At 40.1% G+C, this 18,091-nt stretch overlaps 2 protein-coding genes across 2 annotated transcripts; one reads left to right on the forward strand and one right to left on the reverse strand.

Annotated features, from left to right (window-relative positions):
• Positions 1-48: 48 nt before the first annotated feature.
• On the forward strand, positions 49-17,148 carry mrs2 (magnesium transporter MRS2). Its single transcript, XM_050045678.1, has 12 exons — positions 49-3,004; positions 4,917-4,975; positions 5,301-5,337; positions 6,405-6,517; positions 10,896-11,057; positions 11,284-11,414; positions 11,892-12,008; positions 12,850-12,919; positions 13,271-13,353; positions 15,175-15,292; positions 15,469-15,582; positions 15,674-17,148. Exons 1-12 carry the CDS (start codon positions 2,656-2,658, stop codon positions 15,731-15,733), a joined length of 1,413 nt encoding a protein of 470 aa, XP_049901635.1. The 5' UTR covers positions 49-2,655; the 3' UTR covers positions 15,734-17,148.
• On the reverse strand, positions 5,270-10,597 carry LOC126391151 (integrin beta-1-like). The gene is made up of 7 exons (XM_050045677.1): positions 10,439-10,597; positions 9,178-9,435; positions 8,866-9,076; positions 8,659-8,794; positions 8,213-8,510; positions 7,829-8,110; positions 5,270-7,439 (listed from the first exon to the last, which is right to left on the reverse strand). The coding sequence occupies exons 1-7, from the start codon at positions 10,522-10,524 to the stop codon at positions 7,238-7,240; spliced, it is 1,473 nt and encodes a 490-aa protein (XP_049901634.1). The 5' UTR covers positions 10,525-10,597; the 3' UTR covers positions 5,270-7,237.
• Positions 17,149-18,091: the final 943 nt, after the last annotated feature.

Raw genomic sequence — 18,091 nt, forward strand, 5'->3', positions numbered from 1 at the left:
AAAAATGGAGGGAGCTGTTTATAATCGGATACAGCGTCAACGCGATAAAGTCCCCACGCTTCCTCCCTGCCACAGCATCCTTCCGGTTATCTGCATCAGTGGAGAGATGCTGATGCTGACAGCACCTCAGCCTCAGCGGCTGCACCGTGTACACCGAGTCTGAGTCCACATCTCGCGAAGCCACAGCAATGAGCCCACACCATAGTTTGTTAAATATTATCTCAGTATCTCATGATTAAGTAGGCTCATTCATTATGTGAGTTGGTAAGGCAAAATTTTGATTTAGGGACTGTTCCTTATTTATACAGGGGGGTGGTGAGGCATGTCAAATACTTTTTAAGCACTGGGGAGGGACATTGAACTTTAAATGGTTGTATTTTGTATTTATTTTGATTTTTTTGTATTAAAAGGCATGATTAATTTAAGAATCGCCAAAATTACGCCATTAACATTATAGCCAGAAACTGTAAAAACAGAAATTATTGTCAAATTTTCAAATTGTGATGGTCTTTGAACACATCATGCTCAATGCAGGCTTCCCTCTTAAAAATCACTTAAATCTACGTCTCACATTTAAAATTTTGCCAAAAAATAAACCTTTACACCAACTAGACACTGTAAAGAAAAAGAAGAAGAAGAAGAAGAAGAAGAAGAAGAAGAAGAAGACATGCATGACAGTACTTAAAAACCAAGGCCGTTTCAACACCAGGATTTTGTTATAAACTTTTGACTTTTAAACATCAAAGGGCAAGTTTTTTAAAATCCAGTAATGTCCACCTATTACACTGTTGTGTACAGATTTTTACTCTTTGCTTGTTGCATTTCTCTAATACCTACATTTAATGTGAATATTTTATATTTATGGTGGAGGGAAGGTCATGCATTTTTGCCCAGTTAGTCAGGGAGGCTCAACTTAGGAAAAATATTTGTATCTTTGGGGAGGGTCAAGATACTGAGAAAAAAAAAAGGATTCCCACACATTTTAATGGACAAAATTTCCCAACTTTTCTGTGACTTTTCAAGGACCCATCGGAAAATTTCTATTTCTAAAATGCATGCCCTGCCAGCCCAGTTATGGTACTTTCCTACACACTACATCACATATACCTGTAACCTTTCTTAGTGGGGAAGACTTGCTTGGTATAAGTCATGGAAAATGAGCACAAAGCAAATTTTCCTTCAACAAGGCAACAAATAAGTTTGCACATCCTGGGATGCAACTATTACGTATCACAATGTCAATGCTGAAATAATATATCATGTAGTTGATGCATGTTAGAGCTACCTTATGTCAACAGATAACTTATAGAAAATAAAATTGCTGTTATGTTACATTATATTGGATATTATCCCTGGAAGAAGAAGAAAATAGACTTTATTAATCCCTGAGGGGAAATTCAATTTTTCCATTTTTTCACTGTGTTGTCATATACACAGAGACCCGAAATACACACACATGAACAAACAGGACCTATATATGCATTAAATAGAGACATGTCAGGTGAGGGGGCTGCCTATGAACAGGCGCCCCAAGCAGTTGGGGGTTTGGTGCTTTGCTCAAGGGCACCTCAGCAGTGCCCAGGCGGCGGACTGGCACCTCTCCAGCTGCCAGTCCATGCGCCATATGTGGTCCGGACCGGGACTTGAATCGACGACCCTCCGGTTCCCAACCTGGGTCCCTATGGGGTAAGCTACTACCAAAGAATACTGTAATTATTTTCCAAAACTATCTGTGATTTTTAGTAATTCCATGACTTTTCCAGGCCTGGAAAACGAGATTGTGAAATGCCACGCCTTTTACAGGTTTTCCAAGACTGACAAAAATGGAGTCACACCAGAGCTACCCCCTCCTATGATAAATAAAGTACAGTCCCTTAATTTGTTTGACGTAATGAAAATAATTTCAACACCTACGTTCATAATTTGAAGATCCATCTAATAATTTTTAAAGACCATGAGTACCTTTTTATCTCTATCAAGCATATCTTTTAACTTTTCCCAGTCAGAGTGATTCACTTGTTCAGAGACGATCTTCGGCAGCCGGTCCATGTCGCCGCGGTGCATTATGGTCACTCACAGTGCTCTTGCCTCTGTCCTCTTGTTGGCTAGTTTCCTCCATGATGCTAACTTGAACAAGTTGTCGGACCAAAGCACAGCCTAATGTGTTGGTTCAGGAGAGTGTGTAGTTAGCGGCAGGTAACGGACTCGTGTTACTTGTGTCTTCTTTTACTGTCACGAATTTTTAAAATTGATAATTAACGAAGAGCAAAAGCTGTTGCTGATATTAGCAGGTGACATAACTAGCATAACTAACATGGAGAGCTGCACAGCACTGTTGAAAACACTGTGAGGAAAGTTAACGAGGACAACAAACAGCATGACTGGCGCTACGGGAGGCTACGTTGCCTAATATTTGCTCATACTGTAAATAATATGGACGAACTGCCATTCCTCTACCTGCGGATATGGACTGTCTAGCTTAAAGAGCAAACGGGCAAACAGCTCGAGGCCACCGGGGAGCCACTAAGCAGAGAACCCAGGGATTATACACACTGTCATCTTTTTACGACACACCTGTATTCGCTCTTTCTGAAGGCTGAAGCTTCCTTTTCTTTCTGCTGGTGGATGTGTCTGCAGTAGTGGCTGTATGAGGAGATGAGACTACACAGGGTGCTGCTGGCTGGCTGTATAAACTGCAGCAGGATGTATCTGCCATTTGGTGGCAACTTTTATCCAAAGCTCCTTTCTAGCTCTGTGTGTTATTTTTCCTCAAGAATGAGTGGAACTCGAAACCGTATGCTTTGTAGTGCTCGCACAGTAGTCTACCCACTGAAGTACACTGTGCCATGTGGAAATAGGAAACTGGGACTGTACTGCAGGAGTTACAGTGGTGCTGGTTCAAATACACTCTGCGGTCAATCACTGGCAAAATGTCAGCCCACAAGATTTCAGTCTGATGTGGTGAAGAAGGAGAACCTGTTGCAAGAAGGTGCAACACAGCCTGGTAAGAATGAGAGACATCATGTGAATTCATACTTTTGAAATGTATGCTGACATTACCTTTATTGTGTTTGACAGTCTTTTATTGGTCATATCTAGAGGTAAACATATGGTTTTTCTTTTTCAATACATTTTACCGTTAAAAATCTACCTGCAGCACAATCCTTAGATACTGGAATTAAAGGTGAGCTTATTGAAAACATACACAGAGGTAAAGGATTAAGGAATCAGCTGAATTTTAAAAGTCATGCTCAAAAAGATTTGGCTAACCTTAGCAAGATGATAAGAAATTGCTTGACACAAATTCAGTGATATTCTCACATCTGTCCTATGGTTTGGCTATAAATGGTCTTCTTTTAATATAAAATTGGGCTTTCTATGCAGTGGAAATACTCAAATACTTCTGACATTGGTGCTGCAGGACCAGAGAAAACAGAGAAAAAAGGCTGTAGCAGTTGCTTTTGCTCAAGAAGTAGAAAACCTACAAGTTCCAGAATGCACTACGCTGCACTGGACCAATAAGCACTCCCACTAGTGGGTGACGTAATGCAAGCTTGGTCGTTTTTGCCAGGGAACGCAGCTCACCCTTGTTTCCGATTTTTCCCAGTGGCCCCTGGCAGTGTTGCAGCAAAAAAATTCCCTGCAGCTCTAAAAACACTTTACCCACCGACCACTATTATAAAAAAGAGGTCTCTAAAACTGTGGACAGGACACTTTGATCTGCAGACAAGTTTAAACAAGGTTAATTATGACTCTTGCTATTATGAGAAGGGGAACTTCATCACAGTGTAAAGTCTTTAAAGTGCTCCAGGAATGAGTCCTAAAACCAGGAAATAAGTTAGCATTTTAGCACTCCCGCTTTCCTCATCTCAAAGTCAATGGGTTTTTTGAGTGGGTTTTTGGTTAGATGCCTGAAATAAGGCCTGTGGTTAACACAAGCTGAAGACACTGTCATGATTTGTTCTACGACGTAAAACACGTCAGTAAATACCCCATTTGTGAACTTTGAAGCTTCAGTGTGTCTTTAAAAAGGCAGTTGCTAACAAGTGGCTTAATGAGACTACAGAACGTCATCACGTCCATACATGGCTTTGCAGCCTGGTCGTGGTGGTGAAGTCATGCAGCTGTGGCGTAGTTTGTTTAAAGCCTCATGTTAGCTTTTTACTTCTGGCGATTGCATTTACGCTTCGACAGTCATGAAAGTGGTGTTCAGTTGTGAAGATTGTCTTGCTTGTTTGTTTGCTGCAGTACTCCAAAATCCAATGGAAAAATCCCATAGGCTTTTTGGCGAGGGAACCAGCTGACCTCCGCATTGGCCCAAATAAGAACGTCATCCCTGGGACACTCTATTTACTAACATATTCTTTTTCGCCATAGACCAAAACGTGAAAGTCTCGTTAGCTTGTTCAACCACAGACCTTATTTCAGGCGTCTAACCAAAACCCATTTAACAAACCCAATGACTTTGAGATGAAGGAACAAGGAGTGCTAAAATGCTAACTCATTTAGGACTCATTCCTTCAGCACTCTGTTTGATGGAGTTGGCAAGATGACACTCAGACGTTGGAAAGAATAGCTATACTATACGCCTGAGGCATCTGGTGGCATTTTATGTAACTGAGTGCTGAAGTAGAAAAAAAGACATCAAATGATACACTTTATTGGTAATGGTTTTTCTTTCACTGCACTGGTAGTGGTACTGGGATCGTAATTTTTTTAAATGATACCCAGCCCTACTGATTAGCCCTTCAACATCATAGTGATTTAACTCCTAACATGGTGAGTATCAAGCCTGCTAAGGTGAGAACAGTTACAGAGCAGTGTATTGATGTTTTCAGCAATTCTCATTATTGCTGTTGTCAATGAAGAGAAATGTTGCTTCATGTGTGGTTTTACTTTGTCTTTTCTTTGAACAGTGTCCTTTATCCGCCACAGAGTGACAGACATTTCCAGTGTGTCTCCTGCTTTTATAGTGGTAAGAGATTCATCAAGGGCAGTTCGCCAAAAACATTTCAGTTGTTACTGAACAGTCTTTAGTACTTTTAAATCGAAGTGCAGTGCACTTGATAGCAGGATGCTTTTGGAGAAACAGAGGCATATTGTTGGGTTTTATCTGCTGGATTTAACCCAGATGTATTATCAAACAGCCACCAGAGTGTCATACCTTTAAGATAAGATAAGATAAGATAAGATACACCTTTGTTGATCGCATAATTGAGAAATTTATGTGTTGAACTATTAGTCTGAATAACTGTGATTGCCAAGCTGGTTGATCAGTTTCGTTTTTATTTCGTTCACAGATGAATTTCGACCAAGAGGGAAATGTGACAACATTTGGTAAGTGTTAGGAAATAAATCTTATTTATCTTTAATTTACTTCTCTGCTGTCTTTTATTTGAGGAGCAAAATTCATGGTTGTCAGTGAAAGTGATGATTGATTATCCAGTGATGTCACCACCCTAACTAGAGTGAAGGCACTGTCATGTGCCATCGGACTATACTTTGTCATTTGTGCCATGCACAGTTGGACATACAGCACACTGTTGCTCACTATTGCCGTGTTTCTTGTGGCTTGACCTCTGATGTGACTATTCTCTTACGGGCTGCATGACCTCCCTCGTGCTGTTACATCCCTGCAACAGCATTTTTTCTTTTTTTTTGCCTCTGCGCCATCGATAGCCATGGCCGAAAGTAATGTTTTCGGGTTGTCTGTCCTGTTCTTGTGAATGTGATACCTGAAGAACGCTTTAAGTGAATTTCTTCCAATTTGGCACAAACTGTCCACTCAGACGCAACAATCAACTCATTTGATTTTTGTGGTCAAAGGTCACTGGGACCTCATGTGTCTCACTCTTGTGAATGCGATATCTCAAGAACGCCTTGAGGGAATTTCTTAAATTTGGCACAGATGTTCAATTGGATTCAACGAAGAACTGATTAGATTTTGCGGGCCAAATAAGGTCAATATGACCTTTTATTCATCTCGTTCTTGTGAATGTAGTCTCTTAAGAAGGCCATGCAGGAATTTCTCAAATTTGGTACAAACATCCACTTGGACTTAAGAATGAACTGATTAGAATTTGGTTGTCGGTCATATCTTAATAATTCTTACGCTAATTATAACAAAATTTCACACAAATGTCTAACAGTATGTAATGATGAAGTGATGGCATTTTATATCCAAAAGGTCAAAGGTCAACTTCATTGTCACATCATAATGTTCTGCAAAAACACTTTTCTAGCCATCGTACAAAATCATATCTCAGGAACGAAAGGGGAGACATTTGGTCAGGTACTAAATTGATGACTAATCTTGGCCACCTTGAATGCGTGAAGCATTCATGTTTTCACGGACATGGATGTAAACTGTAACTGCAACTGAATTGTTTCTCTTTTTCTTACAGAGAAAAAGAAAACTGAGCTTTGCCAGGAGCTAAGTCTTCAGGCCAGAGACCTTCGTTTTCAGCACAGCACTTGCCTCATACCTAGAAACAACTGCATTATCATACGAATGGAGGTATGCTCTGTTTCTTTTGTTTGTGCACACTTTGTGACCTTTCTGTTCTCAACCAAATCTTGATCATCTTTGATCTGGCTGTTGATCAGGAAACATTTTGTGACCATAATCCAAGGCAAACCACTGATATGGTAACAGTTTGTCTTTCATGGCATAGTTCTGCAGCAAGATTTCATCTACTTCTCCTGCTGAGGTAGACCTTATTACAACTCCATTTTAAAGTGGAGGTATTTAGCCTGAGTGTAAATTAGACATGATGCCGCAGAGAGGATGACACAGTGCAGTAAAATAATGACGACAGGAAAAAAGGTTTCTCATGAAGGCACCGTATCAAAGGTTGGAAATTATTTTATATACCTTGTTTTTTTACAACAATTAAGATGCACTTAGGGTTTTAGGACCAAAAAAAAAAAAAAAAATATGTAGTGAACTAAAACTCAAAGCGTGAGGCTGACTTGGACCAGTAGTTACGTTACAGTCAGGGGGAAAAAACGTTTGGACACCTGTCATCACACCCCTCTCCCCTGCCACATCATCTCTTCTACAGTACACAAGAACATTCCCATTGACTATACCAAAGAAGCTGGTGTAGCAACTGTGATGTCAACCATTGCTTTGTGAACTTCTGTTTGGCTGGTGTTCTTTTTGCAGCTAGTGAAGTTACCCCCTGTTGGCCAATAGCAACAATGCAGGTTTAAGGCACTTCACTTTTCAGCCCCATTAAGAGCACTCCTTAATCTGCGCCACAGTCACCTTTTTCCCAGAGGGCGTTACCATGTAGCTGTAGTAGAAGAAGCAATCGTCTTCGTCTCTCTCTTTACAATGTGCAACAGGGTCTCCCTGAAACTCTGACATCAATCTCTGGACATCATCTCTGGTCTTCACCTTAGTCATGTAGAAGTAGGCACACTCTATGTCGCACCTGGCGATGAGTGAGAGAATGCATGTGATTCAAGACATAGGCAAATCTAAATTAAGCCAAAATGTGTAGTTCAGCTGCATTTTGATGGAGACGCTTATGGCACAAGGAAGATATGTATATTTTTGTTCTTTACTTTGTGAAGGAATCTACAGTGGACATCCCATAACAATAATGAGTTGTGAAATTAGAAATATGAAAATACTGTTTCTGAGGAAGTCTACAGTAGCTGTAAAATGACATTGTGTCGGTCATTTAGAGGTTCTGTATGCGACATTCAGAACATTAATGTAGCAGCAAACCACTATTTGCTATATAAAGACAGAGTGGAGTAATAATGTCCTGAGTAGAGAATAAAGTCACAAAGCCTACAAAATGCAACCGGTTCTCACCTGTCTTTCCGTGCTCCAGTCCCAAACGCCCGACACTCCACACACTCCCTGTGCTCCATACATACGCCTGGACAAACAGGGCAGTTCTCACAGGTCGGGCCTGTGAATTTGTTATCGTTACATCTACATGTTCCACATTCACAAATCCCTCTACCATTACACAGCTGCCTGTTTCTTGCCAAACATGAAGCAGTTTCCAGGGAGCAGCCGCAGTATTCGTTGGTCCAACTGACATCACAAATGCACCTCCCACATTCACACTTCCCATGGCCTCCACATATACTGTTAGAGAACATTTTTCAGTTATTTTTACTATGAAACTGTTTCTGTAAGTTGGTATTAAAACAGAATATTCCATGTCTTACTAGTCATCACATTTCATACCTGCCGTTGTGGTATGGACAGTCGAAGTTGCTGCACTCGCAGTATTGTCCGCTGTACCTTTCTTCCGGGTTTGCTCGCCTCTTGCACTCACAGTAACCCGCCACACAGTCTCCTCTACCGCTACACAAAGGGTCATTTGGGCCTGGGCGACAGTATTCATCACCTCGCTCAAAAAGATCCCTCTCGCACTGTTGTCCCACGTAAGGATCGTAGCACATACACCGGCCACACACATGAGCCCCGTGGCCATTGCAGGCAGGGCTGCGTTCCTCAGGGATTTTCTTGCAGTCACACTGACCTGGGGCAACAAATGTTATTATAATGTTTTAAGACAAATGTTTGCTCTCTGTTCCTTCTGTTGTCGTGTTTTTATATTCCAATATTAGGATTTTCTGATACTTAGCTCTTTCACAGTATATTGACTGTATCATGGAAGTTATACTCACACTCTAAAGTTATCTCTAACTTCACACTCAGTGAAAAGCCTCGGGGTGTGATGTGGACAGACCAGGGCCCAGTCCTGTTCTGATTCTGGTCTGAGTCATCACTCTCACTGGGACACTGAGCAGCCTCAGCAGTCACCTAGAAAAAAGAGACTTTATTATTAACATAATTTTTATTTCCTAATTTCCTAACATCTTAGTTTTGCTGACCTGTATGACCACAGGGTTTTCATTCACAATGATAGCGAATGTGATGTTGATGCCCGCCGGCACAGGGCTGGTGTCCACAGTCAGCTCTGTGAGAGGCTGTTCTGCAGGCATGGTGATAGTGAGAGGGAAGGACTGGCTCACACCCGGCCTCAAGTGGAGGGAGAGCTCCTGGGGCTGGAGGAACAGGGTCTTGGTATCTGCTGGCTCAGTGCTGTAGAAGTTTAGTAATCACCATCAAGAAGATAAACTCATTAGCATTTATTGTGGTCAAATAATGACACTGTAAACTAGCACTAGCGTCAGGATACTTACCTGCTGTCATTCTTGACAACCTGCACCCTGCCCTTAGGGTTGTATATGTCATTTTTATGACAGCCGGCATTCCGCAGGCCTTTCGAGGTATGACAGCGAACATTAGCGCTAGGGGCAGTGGAGCACCAAGCACACATCGGGCCAGACTGGATGCATTCTTCACAGTTGAAGGCTGATGTGAGACACGTGTGATTTTCAGCCCAGCTGGGAACCAACAGAACCAGCAGCAGGCAGAGAGAGAGTAGCTTCGCAGACATCCTGCAGTCAGAAAAAAGTGGCGGGATGATGTACATCAAAGCAGTAATTTAGTCACTGATTATAAATTTTGATTAAAAAAAAGAACAAGAGTGCAAATATACAAAAAAAAAATACAGTTGTATATGATAAAAAATAGACTAGACTTTAGCAAAAGGACATACTGTGGCATACTTTTAGGAAGTTAAATAACCAAAGTGTTTTTCCTCTTTATTCTTTACTGATTTGTTCACTGATTCTTTATTATCTCCTGTGTGGATGACTTAAAAATAAAGAATAAGACGGACGAAATTAGACAAAATCTGTTTAGATTAGACTGCTAAACAGTGAAAATACAACCCTAGAGTCAGGTTTGGATTCATTACATGTTCAAAGCAATTTTGCATCCTTTTGTCAGTTTAGGAGTTTACCAACATTTAATGTAAATCCTTTGAGGTCCACTGTGTAGGATTCAAGAGCATGTATTGGCAGAAATGGAATATAATATTCATAACCATGTTTACGTTAGGTTGTAATCACCTAAAAATTAGACTTGTCGTGTTTATGTTACCTTATAATGAGCCATTTATATCTACATACAGAGTGGGTCCTCTTCCACGGAGTCTACCATGTTGTTTTACAGTAGCCCAGAACGGACAAATCAAATACTGGCTCTAGATGGGGCTATTCATATTTTTTTAAATTTTCAATTCTGCAACCTCATTGCTAGATGCCAGAAAATCCTACATACTACACCTTTAAAATATCCTGTATACCCACAAGTATAGAAGCCATAGAAATCATTTGTCTAAAACTGGGAAAACAACAATAACAACAAAGCAAGTATGATGTTACGAAGACAAACAAGCAGAACTGTAAGCAGCTAAATATACTTACTGTGCTGATTGCTATGTTTTGCATTTTTGTCGAACAACATGCCTCATGTTTTGCTTGTTCTGCAATTGATAATGTGCTAAATCAATAAAAGAAAAAAAAAAACAGATTCAGAGCAGTGCAGTTACATTACCTTAAGTACTGAGAGCTGTCTGTGTTATAGCTGCATCTTGGGACTATGTACGACTGAACACTGGCACACTGGTGTGAATACTGCATTAGACCCAGGAAGCAGAATCATTATCCATCACTCATCCTGATTCCTGATTGGTGCGGCTGTTGTGGATATCTAACTGTGGCTTTAGAAAACAAACACAGAAGTGTACTTTAGTGTTTTAGAGTTTTTCAGGTCTTTCACCGCAAATATTTACAGATCAGAGTCAACTATTGGGACTGCAGTCATCCAAATGTAGCACACGGCTGTTTGTGCACAGACACAGTCACATTTACATGTCATGTAGAAAAAAGTATTTATAAAAGCCGTGCATCAGTTGCTACGAAATATTAAAGTCATGTCAATCTCATAGTAAATGTTTCAGTGTTTTTTAAAGAGGCTAACCTCCCCCCTTGTCCCTCTGTCTTCTCCACAGTATTTGAAAGCCATCGTGACCCCGCAGTCGCTGTTGGTGTTGGATTTCCGAGGTTTCGGGCTGGAGCGATGGCTGGTGCTGGAACTGGCCCCTCAGCTGGCATCACAATCACACTCACTGCCCTTCGAGTTCAGAGCACTGGAGGCCATCCTGCAGCACAAGGTCAGCCAGATTAAAGAAACATTGTGTGTTTATGCGTTTAAGCACGTCCTAACCAGGATAAAAACTGGCCTCTGAATTAAGGACATAAACTACCAGTCAAAAGTTTGGACAGTCTTTCTCATTCGAGTAAATTAGCAAGGGTGTCCAAACTTTCGACTGGTACTGTACATGAGGCTCTGATTGTCTGCTTGTGCATTAATGTGCCTTTGTGTGTATGCGTCGACAGGTAAACACTTTACAAGCTCGGCTGAATGAGGTCGAACCAGTAATGTTGGACACATTGGAATCCCTGGTGGATCCTAAAATCCTTTCCGTTGATAGAAGTAAACTACATATACTGCTGCAGAACAGCAAGAGGTAAAGCGCACAGCCACTTGTACATCACCATAGTTTGTAAATGCACTAATAAACGAGGGTAGATAGCATCAAGATTGCAATGCTTTTCTGTACTGTGGATATGAGGAACTGAGTCAGCATCACTGGGACTGTGTTGGTTTTCATCACAATAGTCGGTCACCATTAATGATCACCTTTATAAGGCCGTGTTAATCTCGTGTGGCGTGCCTCAGGGCTCAGGTCTCACACTTTAATTGTTTCCTACATGTATGCTATCTTCTATGCTAACTTCCCTGCAGTTTTATTACGTAATCCCAGTCATTAGCCCTTAACACATCTCCTGTCACGTTCAGCTATTCTTAACACCCTTTGTCTTTCCTCAGATCTAAGAAGTACGGATCCAGTTAGGCAACATTAGATCTAAACATTCACTGTGAATATTGACGTTATGTTTTGTCTCTCGCTCAGTTTCCCTCCTGACTCTTGTGTCTCTGACAGCTTATCAGAGTTGGAGACGGACATAAAAGTCTTTAAGGACACCTTGCTGAAGATTTTGGATGAGGACGAGATCATTGAAGAACTTTGTCTGACCAAGTGGACAGACCCGAGAGTTTTGTAAGTTACACACGAACTTAAATACACACAGTGTCCCACGGTGGTTGCAGTAAAAGATAAGAAGGGATAGACTTTATTGATCTCTAAGGTGTCAAAGTCTGTTCCCTCTTCAATCAGTATTTTTATTTACCTTCCTCCTCAGTGGTTGGGGTTGGGGCTTAGATTTGGTAACGGTCAGGCATTGCAGAAATAAGTGGTTGCAGTTAGGTTAATGTTTGGGTTCTGACTAACAGGTATTTTTTCCTTTCAGTTTTTTTTCTTTTTTCTGACCTCATTTAAACTGAGTATGCAAGACACAATGCAAGCGATAAGCATTCCTTTTACCACAATCTAAACCCAAACACTTGATAATGGCCACAAATGGAAAAAAGAATATATGTTTTGTGTTATGCACAAACAAATATGTTTTACTTCTGTTTTTCAAAAATAAAATTAAAAACTGCAGACTACTTAGAAACTGCAACTCTTTGGCTTGTGGTCCAAAGTCAGGTGCCTTCCTCCACTTGATTGACTACATATGCAGGGTGGATGGATGGGCCAGAACCACTTATGAACAGATTTTTATGATCATGGCTTTCGCCAGCGTGGAGGCTTTAAAACCCAGGAATTAAAATGGCAACATTTGTCATCTTTGTTCTGCAGAAAATCTCAGTTGTATTTTCTGTCTTTATGATTGAAGGGAAATAAGTTTTACATTAAAACGTGTCTTTCAAAAACGTAGATATAAATGGTCATACTGATTGCTTTGGGTAACTGCGAGGTGTTCTCTAAAACAGTATTTTGATTTTTTTGTGTGCATGTGTGTATTAACATATGTCTGTCTGTCTGTCTGCCTTTCTAGTGAGGAGAGCAGTTTGGGTATTGACCACTCTGAGGAGATGGAACTGCTATTGGAGAATTACTTTATGCAGGTAAGGCTACTTAAAGAGATATAAATATGTGTCACTTTTCCTTATTAATATAAAATGATGTTAATTAATTAGAATTAATTTAATATTGAAATGATTGAGATAAGCTCCTGATAGTTCATGCTCAACGATGAATTAATGTAGTTTAAAATGGATATTTTTTATAAACCGATCTAAAGTCCTAACATTTATATGTACTTGCACCTTTATTGATGTGTTGGAGCTGTCCACTTACCCCTCTTGTTTTGTTTGTTTAATATCAAACGTATTGGCACACAGTGTTGAATGTCATCTAAATGTAATGCACAGAGTTTGTGTTGAGTGTTCATACAGTGAACATACTGCTCTGTGCAGGCTGAGGAGATGGGGAATAAAACCAGAGAGCTGAAAGGGCTGATAGACGACTCTGAAAGTGTTGTCTTTATCAATCTGGACAGGTACACACACACACAGGCACACACACACTCGGTAAACAGTATATATGTTTTGTATGTTCTTACTGTTAATAATAATAATAATAATAATAGGGTTATTAAAGACATAAAATATAATACAATATTTTTTTAAGTTAAGAGCTGAGAAAAATATTGTGAACAGAGGCAAAAATAGAACAAAAGGAAATAAAACACAAAAATTACAAATCAAATGGTACAAATCCAGCATTAAAAGGGAAAGCTCGCCTGTAAAAATATGTTTTAAGCAGTGTTTTAAAAATGGGTAATGTGCTAGCCCGCCTAATCTCCTCAGGCAGAGAATCCCAGAGTCTTGGGGCCTTGATGGCAACAGGGCTTTGCGTGAATCTGCTTTGATAATGTTGGAACTCATAATGTGTAAACTTTTCTGTCTCTCTCTCTCACTCTGACTCTAAAAAGATAGGTCTACAAATTTTCAGGACTGTCTTTAAACGGTAGTCAGGTGCACATATGAACACTGAGACAGATTTTTCATGACGTTATCTCGTAATTCTTTATGATCATACTGGCCTTTATATGATCCCTCCTTATGTACTGTAGATGTAAGTGAAGGGGGACAAAATACTCATGCTTCATTTTGTGCAAAAGTGGATTCACAAGTTTATTTGAAGCCAATATGAGGCGTCAGCAGTGTCGGGTAAACAAACCATGTGGGTAACATCCTTGTTAGTATAAAGTTCCCTCTCTGTGTTTCTCTGGACAGTGTTTCCCTGTTAAGCGAGTTAAGCAGTGAATGGACAGTAACAAAAGCTCAGGTATCAGCTTGATTTGTCTAACTCAGACTGCCGAAGCTTGATGTCAGATAAACATTTAAATACATTTTTGCACAAAATGATGATTAAACAGCATCATTACTTCACAAATGTGCAGTAATTGGGATGGTCACAGTTAGGACGCTCTAAAATTTTTCAGTGATCACACAACACAAGGCCAGAGACGTCACAAGGTTTGAGGGAGCTGCCATTGGCATGCTGACTGCTGGAATGTTTACTAGAGCTGTTGCCAGTGAACTGAATGTTCATTTCACTACCATAAGACATCTCCAATGTCGTTTCCCTGAATTTGGCAGTACATCCAACCAGCCTGCCAACTGCACAAGTCGGTTATAATGACAAACTGCCATCAGGATGCAGATGAGCTTCCCTGAGATGGTCTCTGACAGTTTGTGCAGGAATTATTTGGTTGCGCAAACTGATTATTGCATCAGCTGTTTGGGTGGCTGCTTCCAGATGATCTTGCAGGTGAAGACGCTGCATGTGTGGGTTCTGAGCTGGTGTGTTTACACATGTCTGCGGTTGGGAGGCCAGTTGGATGTACTGCCAGATTCAAAGAAATGGCATTGGGGACGGCTTATGGTAGTGAAATATTCAGTCAGTTCACGGACAATAGCTCTGGTGGATATTCCTGCAGTCAGCATGCCAGTGGATCATTCCCTCAAAACTGTGGCATTGTGTTGTGTGACAAAACCGCACATTTTAGAGTGGCCTTGAACTGAGACCATCCCAAGGAACTCCTGTGTAGTAATGATGCTGTTTAATCAGCTTTTTGATATGCCACACCTGTCAGGTGGACGGATTGTCTTGGAAAATGAGAAATGCTCACTAACACAGATTTAACAAATTTGTGTCCTTAGTTTGAGAGAAATCTGTTGAGTGCATAAAAATGTCTTAGCTCTTACCTGTGAAAAATGTGAACAAAAACAAAAGAGGAGTTGTATTTAAATTCTTAAGTGCTCTTAAAACAAAATGGCTTGTGGCTCTACATGTGCTGTCTGCTTTCTTCCAGCCATCGTAACGTGATGATGCGCCTGAATCTGCAGCTGGCGATGGGTTCCTTCTCCCTCTCCTTATTCGGTCTGATAGGGGTGGCCTTTGGAATGAATTTGGAGTCGTCCTTCGAAGAGGTGAAGCAGCTTCCTGTTTTAATTAAATTTGTGTTTTGGGCTGTCAGTCTTATAAAATGAACAATGTAAGACAAAACTTTAGATTTAGATAGTTTATAATGAGCATTTGTCATTTTTACTGCACCTTTTGCATGTTTGTACCCACATACACTCACACTGTTTGTGTTTATTACCAGGACCCTTGTGTTTTCTGGATGGTAACTGGCTTCATGTTCCTGGGCAGTGGGCTCATATGGAGACGACTGCTGTCATTTTTGGGACGGCATCTGGAGCCTTCAGTTCCCCCAATAGTAATACACACACACGTTTACACAATAATGTCAGATGAAAGAGTGGTTTAAGATCAGATCCTTAGTATCATTCCTCCTTGTTGTGACACAGATCCCTCAAGTTTGGAAGAGAAACATGAAAGCGTCGGACATCAAGGCGGGAATCAGATGATGTTCTACCTCCGCTCTGTGAAATGCCACAAACCTCCTACAGACTCTGCGGCTTTAGAGACGATTGTTTTGCCACCCTGGATCTCCTGAGCTCTCTACAAAGGCTGGACATTTTCATTTAGTAGCACACTTCATTGTTTTGCTCTGCCATGCCTACAGCAGAGGTTGAGACTGAATCCAAATGTCTGGAGACTCTGTGTTGTGTGTGCTGTGGTGTCCCCATCGTTATAATTCTCATAGTATGTTGGGGTGATTTCAGATACTTGAGCAGATGTCTTCATGTCGGATCACATCATATCTTCATATGTGTCGATTAAACATGTAGGCATAGAGTACTGCTCTGTCATCAGTGGTTTTAGAGCAGTGCGTGGATGTGTGGGCGAGTGGCAGCAGTTGGTACTGAAACGGAAAATAACCCAACTAATATGATACATGCTACATGCTAACCTAATTACATACTGTAGGTGAAAAACTTCTGTTAAAATATTTAAATCATATTATTTAAATTAATGTAAACCAAATGATTGTGTAAAGTCTATTGTGAAGCTGTATAGAGTGTTATTTTCTCCATGCTCTGTAGGTAAGTAAGAATTTGCCTTTGTTAACCTCAGTTACAGTGTGCAGCAGTGTGACATCAGTCAGACAATAAGGACTTTATGATACATTAATTGCTCAGCAAAACAAGGATTTCTGAGATGATAATCTGATAACCAATGTGACTGTCAACATGACTAATTAGAAGTGGTGACACACCACATAATATGATGTATTTCTGATGGAACAATGGCTGAACTGCCTCCGCTTTCTTTCTGAAAGAAGCATATTGCCAGTTTTGTTTTGTTGATATTGCGTGTCACTCTGCCACTGTGAGTGTCTTAAATTGATGTTTGCCCCCAAATTAAAAGGGGCTCAGCACATTAGGAACTTTCGAGAGTGTGACGTGAGAGCTGTTGTTGACTTTGTCTTGTTCCTTTTTGCATTGAAGATAGTGTTCAAAATGTTAAAGGCAGAACCTCAATGAAAACATGTAGAAACCATCCACCAAAGGAAAGCTTTGTCATTCTTGTCATGCTGCGACAGGATGCACATTGACAGCCCATGCCTTACAGCTGTAGGTGTCAGGAAACCCCAGAGGGAAGCAGAAAAAAACAACACATTTAAGCTACCAAAAATCTGAAATTTCCTGTCATACTAGTTTATTAAATAATTTATATTAAAAAAAGAATTACCTCCATTGTTGAACTCATCAAAGCTGGTAGACATTATGCAACACATGACGAGGAACCACTAAAAAGTTTAATTTTCAGGGATCACAAGCCCAAAATGTTTGTTATTTTTCTAACAAATCCAGCCTTCACCTTTTGACTGTTTTATCTCTGCATAATATTTAATGCCTATTAAAAAAAATAATCACCAGTCTTGGAGTTATGTCTTCTTTTTTTAACCGCTTGAGTCTCAGAGAATTTAATTCAGAACAGAATATCTTTAAATATCAAAATTAAATTACTATTAACAAAAAAAAGTATTCACCTGTTTTAAGGCACCTATGGCAGCAGTAGACATTTTTAACAGCAGACATTTTGACTAGTCATAGTAGGAAAAGCACAGGTGAAACTGAGGCTGAGTTCCAATTACAGTAGTCCCAGTAAGCTAGTCAAAGCCTGTCATGAGTGGAAAGCAGCCATCATTGATGTTATTTAATACACCTGTGCTTTTCCTACAATGACGAGTCAAAATGTCTGCTGTGAAAAAGGTCCGTTACAGCTTTGTCTTTGTCATAGTCTTGAAGTGTCAAAAAATAAAGGAAATCCCACTTATATTAAATTGACTGTGGTGGGACAAAATGATTAAGATACAAACAATGAAAGTTTCTCAGTTGATATTTCTTGCAGGATGTGGACTTTTTCAAGAAGAGACTCATTAAAGCAGTGATGCTGGTAGTTGACAGCAAAGAAAAGTGACATTTTCTCTCATAGACATGGAATATATTTTGACAAAAAGTAGGCTACTTAAAAGATAAAAGGAACTCCATGCTTAATTATTTTGGTACAAAGAAAATAATCAGATTCAAAGAGTGTTTCTTTGTTTTCAATATTTCAGTTTCATATGTCAGGTATGACTCGGATGTTGTTGTATTTTGCTGTCATAACCATTTGTCTGCACCAGAGGGAGTCATCTACAGTTTAAAATTTACTTTACAAGCTGATGCTTCTCTACCATACACACTGCAGCCGGCCTACTCTGTTCCCTGTATCAGGTATGAAAAGAATATAATAAAAACTGTATGGATCACTAAAATGTTGAATTCTATGTATTTAAAAATGATTGTCAAATAAAACGCTGCCATAAAAAGTAGAAA

This window comes from Epinephelus moara, chromosome 6, assembly GCF_006386435.1.
Source record: "Epinephelus moara isolate mb chromosome 6, YSFRI_EMoa_1.0, whole genome shotgun sequence".
Taxonomy (NCBI): domain Eukaryota; kingdom Metazoa; phylum Chordata; class Actinopteri; order Perciformes; family Serranidae; genus Epinephelus; species Epinephelus moara.

Coding starts and splice junctions, on each gene's coding strand:
- mrs2 (XM_050045678.1), top strand. CDS start 2,656: ATGAGACTACACAGGGTGCTGCTGGCTGGCTGTATAAACTGCAGCAGG. Junction 4,976..5,300: donor TGTCTCCTGCTTTTATAGTG/GTAAGAGATTCA, acceptor TTTCGTTCACAG/ATGAATTTCGACCAAGAGGG. Junction 11,415..11,891: donor CTGCTGCAGAACAGCAAGAG/GTAAAGCGCACA, acceptor TGTCTCTGACAG/CTTATCAGAGTTGGAGACGG.
- LOC126391151 (XM_050045677.1), bottom strand. CDS start 10,524: ATGCAGTATTCACACCAGTGTGCCAGTGTTCAGTCGTACATAGTCCCA. Junction 8,511..8,658: donor GTTAGAGATAACTTTAGAGT/GTGAGTATAACT, acceptor TTGTTGCCCCAG/GTCAGTGTGACTGCAAGAAA. Junction 8,111..8,212: donor TGTCCATACCACAACGGCAG/GTATGAAATGTG, acceptor GTTCTCTAACAG/TATATGTGGAGGCCATGGGA.